The sequence below is a fragment of the Lynx rufus genome, unplaced genomic scaffold, assembly GCF_022079265.1.
Source record: "Lynx rufus isolate CCGP_SWC_20201006 ecotype Redwood Valley unplaced genomic scaffold, mLynRuf1.p SCAF_15, whole genome shotgun sequence".
In the NCBI taxonomy this organism is placed as follows: domain Eukaryota; kingdom Metazoa; phylum Chordata; class Mammalia; order Carnivora; family Felidae; genus Lynx; species Lynx rufus.
The window spans coordinates 21,543,037-21,551,780 of NW_025814829.1; the positions used below are offsets into that span (position 1 = coordinate 21,543,037).

General features: G+C 40.8%; 1 protein-coding gene across 1 annotated transcript; it reads right to left on the reverse strand.

Moving 5' to 3' along the window:
• Nucleotides 1-1,521: 1,521 nt before the first annotated feature.
• ZBED6 (zinc finger BED-type containing 6) lies at nucleotides 1,522-8,086 on the reverse strand. Its single transcript, XM_047076649.1, has 2 exons — nucleotides 2,983-8,086; nucleotides 1,522-1,569 (listed from the first exon to the last, which is right to left on the reverse strand). The coding sequence occupies exon 1, from the start codon at nucleotides 7,159-7,161 to the stop codon at nucleotides 4,219-4,221; it is 2,943 nt and encodes a 980-aa protein (XP_046932605.1). The 5' UTR covers nucleotides 7,162-8,086; the 3' UTR covers nucleotides 1,522-1,569; nucleotides 2,983-4,218.
• Nucleotides 8,087-8,744: the final 658 nt, after the last annotated feature.

Below are 8,744 nucleotides of genomic sequence, written 5' to 3' on the forward strand. Positions count from 1 at the left end.
TGGTATTTTTAAAAAAAATGTTTATTTACTTTTGAAAGAGAAAGAAGTCCAGTCCAAGCGAGCAAGGGCAGGGCAGAGAGAGGAGACAGAGGATCTGAAGCAGGCTCTACACTATCAGCATAGAGCCCAGTGTGGGGCTCGAACTCACAGACCACGAGATCATGACCTGAACTGAAGTCAGACGGTTAACCAGCCGCCAGGTGCCCCTAAATGAGTGATATGTTTTTAATAGGCTCAGGTTGGGCCGGGAGTAGGGGTGGGGGGGAACCTTTCCTAGCATCACCATAGTTAAAAGGATATATCAAGAACTTTTAGGGGCGCCTGGGTGGCTCAGACGGTTGGGCGGCCGACTTTGGTTCAGGTCATGATCTCACACTCCGTGAGTTCGAGCCCCGCATCGGGCTCTGTGCTGACAGCTCAGAGCCTGTTTCAGATTCTGTGCCTCCTTCTCTCTCTGACCCTCCCCTGTTCATGCTCTGTCTCTGTCTCAAAAATAAATAAACATTAAAAAAAAAAAAAAAAGAACTTTTACAAATTCAAAAAACATCTTTATTCACGTAAACTAGTACACCCTCTTTAGAGAATTGTATTAATTCACATCTGAAAACTGTTTTTAGGGAAAGAGTTTACACACATGTGTGTACAGGGCCATTAATTGGATGGACGGTTATTATTTTTTTTAATGGCAAAGCCCCAAATGTCTATCAGTGAGAGATATTAAACTACAGCACTTACATATAAAAGAACACTATCACGTCATTAAAAAAACAGATGAGGCAGATCTACGTGCAGGGACATGGAACTATGTCATGATAAACTACAGATGGTGTTTTTGAGAGAGAGAGAAAGCACTCGCACAAGCTGGGGAAGGGGAGGGGGAGAGAGAGAGAGAATCTCAAGCAGGCTCCATACCCAGTGCAGAGCCAGATGAAGGGCTTGATCTCACCATGAGATCATGACCTGAGCTGAAATCAAGAGTCCAATGCTTAACTGACTGAGCCACCCAGGCACCCTTTGATAGTGCTTTATTAAAAACAAAAACAAAAACAAAATGTAATGTTTATTTTATTTTTGAGAAACAATGCATGCGTGGGGAAGGGGCAGAGAGGGAGATACAGAATCTGAAACAGGCCCCAAGCTGAGCCATCAGCACAGAGCCCACAGCGGGGCTCGAACTTGGAACGGCGAGATGGGAGACACAGGCCGAAGCTGGACGCTTAACCGACAGAGCCACCCAGGCGCCCCTGATAGTGCTTTTTTAAGAGGACATGGAATCACCTCTTACTATTAGGTGGTATATTGTTTTTACTTTTTTAATAATGTGCATGTATTATCAAAAAAGGAGGGGGGGGGAGTTTTTCCATCCCCAAACCAAAAGCTTGTAAATAATTACAAGAAAAAAATGGCTTGACAATGGCTTTTTAATTTCTTACTGACCCAGGAAAATTATGCCTTAAATTACAAAAATGTTCACTCCCTTAATAAGAAAAACCCCATTCCCACACTTACATTAGCTGCTTGCTCTCAACAGGAACCTCTGTGTCTTCACTGAGTTCCAATCTATTACGCCTGTAGGTCGAACCAACACTCAATCCATGAATTAATAATAATGAGGCAGAAAGAATTTTCCTCCTCACATTGCCAAGGAAACCTCTCAGCCACAATTCAAACACAGGAGGTGTTTTTAAAACATCTCCCAACTACTGGGAGATTAAGTCCATTTGAATAACCTTTGTCAGACTGGAGACAGCTAGGGTTAGTTATCTCCTCAAAAACAAAAACAAAAACAAAAAACCAACAAAAAGAGAGTTCATTTAAAGATGAACTTGAGATTCAAAAGATTATTGGGAAAAAAAAAAATCCATCTTCCATAGCCGAACAATATAATTTAAAAAGAAAGAAGAAAAAGAAAAAAGAAAAAGAACACCAAAATTCAATAAGATCCAATTTCTGGTCTTCAAGATTTCTTCACCTATTAAGAAAAAAACAGAAACCTTCCCCCATCTTTATTATCTGTATAATAAAAGCATACTTGTATGAAAAAATATAGTGTTTTATGTATATAATATACATATACATACATACTAACTGGCTTATACACACACACACACATATACACAAATGTGTAGAAATAAAACATTTGGGTAAGTTTTCCCTTTTAAAATACACTATAAAAGCCTTCAGATTTGGGTTCATTATAAAAATAGTGAACTTACTCTTATACCAAAGTATCATGATGTGTACCAATATGTTACACTAAATTTCGCCCAGCCCACAGAGTAAACATGAAAGGAGATCCTTACACATGTATCAATGTGTATAATACTAATACGGATGTATGTACATCATAATCAGCTTTATCATCTTCAGGGAGTGTTTAACCAAAAAAGATAGAAACGTATAGTTATCGAGTAACTACAGAGTGGTGCAGCAAGCTGTAGAAGGCAGAGCAGCATTATAGCCATCCTGAACTGGGACTGTCAAAATACAGAAAGCTTCTATCCACGGGAAGATTTTTTTTTTCTTCTTTTACAGCAACACCAGTGTCACTGGCATGACATTCAATATTGGCCCTGCAAAGGCTTGCTTATGCAGCCCGGTTTCATTTTTTTTTCTTTTCTTTTTTTTTTTTTTTTTTTTTTTTACAAATGATGGCTACAACTAAAGACTTTGTAATTATTCATTTACTCCAGTTAGTAAAAGGGTAAACTTTGGGAGTTGAAATTTCATTGCACAATGGTACATTTACCATTTAAGAATTTAAAAAAAAAAACAAAAACAAAAACAAAAAAAACAAAAAAACCCCAAAAACAAAAAAAGAACAATTTTGATACAGAGAAATGAGTTCTAAATTTTGAAACCAGCCCCGTAACAAAGCAATTTTGATTCTCATGTAATAACTACTACATAGTTTCTAGGCTAAATCTTGCCAAATACTATCCAAGACAAAACTAAAATCAAAACTTAAAAAAAAGTGGACACCTTTTACTCACACTTAATACTAGTCAATTTTCCAGGAAATTTTTGGGCAGGGAATATCCCCAAATCTAAAATGAAAAAAAGGAAAAATTGGGATCTTACATTAGTTATTCAGTCTGAAACTTGTAATAGACTTTCACTAAAAGTCATCATTCTCTGGCCTCCCACTCAACCACAGAAACATACTTTGAGAGTGGAAAGGGACATTAAAGGTCACTGAGATCAATTCTCTTATTTTACCAGTGAGGCAGTGATTCCTAACACCTGAAAATACTGAATGCTTATGTTTAGCTAAGATTCAAAGCCAAAAACCAATCTCACAGTTAAGAATACAGTATTATGGATCATTCAGCATATATATTTTAAGACACTTAAGATCACTTACAATGAGAAACATTCTTTGGGACACGGACACTGCATTTGTCAAAAGTATCCTCCTGGAGCTTTTATTCCAATTCCCATTCAATCTTTCTCAATTTCTGTAAACCTATTATGTCATTTGCCCGTATGTGTAAAAAGTACCCATACAATCTTTATTTTATTGTCTTCCCACTATTTTATAAAGCTTAAAAAAGGCAACTCAAAGACTGAAAGTAATTTTAGTAATTTTTCCCAATTGTTTTCTAATGTTCCCCTTTTACTTAGATCCAATCCCTAAATATAAAGGGTAACTCTATCACACTCAGTAAGTTGAAATTGTAAAGCTGACCAGTATGAGGAGGCAATTAGAAATTTCCAAATTTCGTGGGTTTTGTTTTTGCCAACTTGTAAGTATGGATGAGGGTTTTTAAAGGAACAGAAAAATGGGAGAGACGGGGAGGAATACCAGCTTAGTATGTTTTCCCTTCAATTTCATTGGTTTCAGAGAAATCAAATTTCCCATGATGGGAGAAATTTTTTTTTACTTAAAACCAATTACAATTCAATCTACCAGCCAGAAATAGCCTAAAGCCTTTCAATGCTGCACTATATTTTTTAAGTTAAAAAATACCTTTTCTCTCTTAATTGGTATAAACAAAATTTCAAGTGACAGCTATATTGAGTTACTACTGTGAAATTTTTAATCTTCACTTTGTCAACATTACCTCTGAGGAATTTTCAGCACTCTTTGTGTTTTCAGGTTTCCCCAGATGTGTGTATTAAGAATAATTAGTGTAACTATGTTTAACAACTATAGCAATTAGGATACAGTAACATAGCAACAAGTTGCCCATTTCAAATGGAAAAAGGAAAAAGAAATTAAGGTAATATTTCTTTTTCATTGCTTTGAATAACTTCATTCCCAGGATCCCAGCTCAGAACCAATGTAGAATAATCATAGTTAACATTTTTCAAGTTCATTTTCAAAAACATCAGCTGTTCTATATTGTCAAAGTCCAGGCTCATGATCTGTTTTGGATGAAACTGGCTATTTGCAGTAAAGATACATTCAGATTGCCAACTACACATGGGGCAGCTTAGATACTGAATGGCAACTTGGGTCAAAGCTGGCCATATGCTCACCTTCCTCTGCCAGTAAATCAAAGGGTCACCACCTCCTGAGATCTCTGAATACTTCTCTTTGAAGTATTCATCCACTACTGCTATGGCAGAAGGAAACATGAAGCTTTTGCTTCCAATGGCAACATTATCTGCAGCTGAGCTATCAAAAGACCCTGAACTGGAGGTGCCTTCTCTTATAGATGAGGTAAACGAATCAGCTCCTACGATGCCTGAGGGACCAGAAGCATCTGAAGTCGCAATATGGCAGACCTCTGAAGATTCCATATAGTTGCAAACTTCTTCTGCAAGGATCTGCTTGTAAGTTTCTAAATCAGCACCTTGAGGGAAAAAGTCTTCCAAACTGTTTTTAAAGCAAGGGTCTAACAAAGCAGCCAAGATACAAGGCTTGGATTTGAGCATGGCGCTCAGGAGGGAATCAGTTTCAAGTTTCAGAGATAAACTGTCCACCAGATTGAGTGCCTGAGTAATACCTCTTATTTGAAAATCTTCTCTGAGTTTCTGCAGAGAAAGAAGTAGATGATGGATTAGGGGTAGCACCTGATTCAATCCTGTGGTCCTGACACTCACTTTCTGGGTGGCCTCCTCAAATGGTTTCAGAATATCGCAAACGTAAGTCATTAGAGTCCACTGAAGGGAGGTGAGCACAACTCCACTGGCTCTGCCAAGGCTATGGTGAACTGAATAGCAATGCTCCAAGAGCCATTTTAACATATAAAAGGTAGAAATCCAATGGCCAGTTTCATCCTGCTTCAAATTCTTCCACGGGAGTTGGTGATCGTTTTGGAACTCTTGCAGTATCTGACGGGCTTTGACTGAATGACTAAAATGATGACAGGTTTTCCTAGCAGCTACTAACATATTCTCAATGCTTTTGTGCTCACAGAAGAAGTCCTGAATGACAATATTTAAACAATGCAGGAAGCACGGCACATGGGTAAAACCACCATCTTTGATTGCATGTACCACATTAGAAGAATTGTCAGAAACAATGAAGCTAGGAATGAGGAAATTAGGAGAAAGCCACAGACCAATCTGGTCATTTAGTTCTTGTAAAATGTTGGTTATCAAACAGTCTTTGGCCAAACCTGTCACACAAAGTACTGCCCACTTTCTAAAATTGGGGGTCCTGCCATTACTAGAAGGTGCAGTTTCCAAAGAGACCCAGTGTACAGTCACAATGAAATAGTCCGTGGATGGGTCGTGGGTCCAGATGTCCACAGTCAAGTGGATCTTTTGGCTTTGAACATTCTCCAAAGTTAAGAAAATTTTTTCTCTGACCCAATCATACAATTGAGGTACAGCCTTCGTGAAAAAGTAAGTCTCAGATGGTAATCTATAGTCGGGGGCCACAATCTGCATGAACCTCTGAAAGGCTGGGGTTGAGAAGTAGTTGTAAGGATGCATATCCTCCACAATCATCTGAATAATTGCCTGACTTATTTGACTTGAGACTGAATTTTCGGAATATGTTGTCTCTCTCTCCTGTGCATGGGTCAGAGTGTCTTGCTCTGCAACAGGATTAGGACTCTCAGATCTTCTACTATTTTCCACCTCTAATACAGGAGGTTCGTCTGAATCAGAGTCACTAAGGTCCTCGGCTGTTAAACTGTGGCTGCCTGTAGACTTCTCTCCATGCAGAGGATCGTTTAAGAGATCATTTCTCTCAGTCTCAGTCTCATCTAATCCATTCCCAACCGCACCACTGTCTTTGTTGGCAACGGCCCAATGGATGGGATGTGTGGCCTGCAAGTGTCGTTGAAGCGTTGAAGTTCCCAAGTGAGAACCTGGCCTACCCCGGCTCACGCTCCGTTTACATATATTACACACAGCTCTTGAGATGTGCTGAGGATCAGTATAAAAAAAATTCCAAACCGCAGATGTCTTGGCTCTTGTCCCGGGAATTAAGGCATGCTTGACAATGTTACTTTTGATGAGAAATCTCCCTCTTTCTGCCCTCAGGGCATCAGATACCGATTTATCACGTTTCTTACCCATTCTGTTTTCATCTAATGGATCAGTAGAGATATATTCAAAGCTTCCACTGCTTCCAGCAGAAGAGGGAGATAAAGGCACATCCAAAGGAAAATCCTCCTCCCCACTAGTGACTCCAAATTTGTTGGCCCTGGTCCAGTGAGGTGAATGCCTTGCCTGCAGATGTCGTTGTAGAGTAGATGTCCCCAGATGGCTGCCTGGTTTACCCCTGCTGACACTTTTTTCACAGAGGTTACAAATAGCTCGCCAGGTATACTGGGGGTCAACGTGAAAGAAGTGCCACACGATGGAGGTCTTGGCTCTGGTGCTGGGTAGGTAGATCTGTTTCTCTATATTGCTCTCGAAAAGACTTTCTTCATCCTGCTCATGGGCACTGGAAGCTAATAAAGCAGGCGCATCCGCAACAGGCCTCCCAGATGCCAAATCCTTACTAAACTTTTTTGCAAGGAGCAGTTTTTTTCTTCGCCTTTTCCCCTTAATCCGTAAACCCTTCTTCCTTTTCTTTTTAGCAGGCAATTTTGCCTCTTTATCCATTCCTTCGGCCACCATCTTCCCCTCTACCACATCATCTTCATCTGTGTTAGAATTAATAGGAACACATCCCAGAATCCCAGCACCGCTAAAAGTGCTGCATCTTCGGCCAGGAGAGAGCGAGGAAACTGGTGCGCTTAAGGTACATACACTCATTCTCTTTATGTCTCCAAAATTCGTACCAGAATCTCTTAGTGGGTTTATCACTCAAGCAGAAATACAGCTGTTCCTCTCTAATCGCATTACCTTGTCTCCAATTTCTATGGGGAATCAAATTCCCTTTGGAACAATGACTTCCAAGCCAGGTTATTTTTGGAAGAAAAGTGACAGCAATGGAGAACATTCCCAAACTCTTTCTTATAGGGCTTTATGATCCCTTCCAGCTTCTGAGTTCTGAATCTGAATTCAAACAGTCCAATCTCTTCGTGTTACAGAAAAAAGGAACTGAGGGCCACCTTCCCAGAGTCATAGAGTTAGTAGCAGCTAGAAGCCAGGTCTTCCAAATCCCAGGTCCATGTTCTCTCTGGTTCATCAAGAACTATCTCTGCTTGAAATGCCTTCAGCTTTTAAAATGTGTATTTTTAGGATGCGTCATGGTTGCAACATCAATTTCCCTTAGTTCTGAAATTATTTAATTTCAGGAAACCTCACTTAAACAAAAACATAGTGCATCATTCAACATTCATCATTTAGGACTGTGATTTGACAATACAACCCAAAAAGTCAAATCCGGGAAATATAAAGCAAACTCCACATACTGGTCATTAACAGCATACGCTAATTGAGCCCTTTCAGCTCTAAATAACAATAATTCAATTTTTAAAAATGCGGGTGGCTAAAAAAAGGGATTTGGGAGTACAAATTTGTAAGGTTCACAAGCTGCATTTTCAATTTACTGTTTGTATCAAGAGTTAATCCAAATTTCGTTCTGCCACATTTTTAGACTGGGGAAGCTTTAATGCCTGTAAAGGAATAACTCACGAGTTGAACTCTATGGGAGCAGCAAGAACTGAAATCTGAGCTGTAAACCACTTTCATTGCTTTTCGGTTGATCCCTCCCCTTCCCCCAATACCTACATACATTTACCCTAAAAAGCATCGCTATCACTAGTTCCACAGCCTCCTTCTCAAGGTCCAGAACCAAGGCCTGCAAGATGTCAACAACATGGGCCTTCCCCATAGGAATCCGCACCGATTATGGGAGCTTAGGGGGTGTTCTTCATTACGGTTTCATCAATCCTACAAGGAGAACGGAAGTGTCCCTGTTGTTCTTGACTCCGATGCGGAGGGCTGGGGTGGGAGTTAATTAAGGTAAGGAAGGGGTGTAGGATACCGGATTAAGGTCGGTGGCTTTCTGTATGTGGAGTTTGAGAGTGTCTCCCAAGTAGTGGGACCCTGGAGAGGAATGAGAGTAGGTAAATTCAGCTCCTGGCACTCAGTTTGATTTAGGCAGTGGGGGACCGCTAAACTGGGGAAACTGTTGTCGCGAAGAAAGCGATCTAGTGTCAGTTCTCTCTTCGGGAGTCGGGAACAAGCCGGCTTTCCGGGGCTGCGGCGGGCTCCTACGGTTTCGCCAACACCGGATGTGGGGGAGGGGAGAAAGGTTGTTGGGAAAGGAGCAGGCGCCGTGGGGGTGGGGTGCAGCGGGTGGGGGTGGGGTGGACGGGAACTGAGCGGGAGCCCGAGGCTCCCAGCTCGCCCCGGCGAGGGCGGCGGGCCGGAGGTGGGGGAAGGGGGGG

What these genes read in the sequence shown, in the direction of transcription:
- ZBED6 (XM_047076649.1), bottom strand. Translation starts at nt 7,161, where the DNA reads ATGAGTGTATGTACCTTAAGCGCACCAGTTTCCTCGCTCTCTCCTGGC.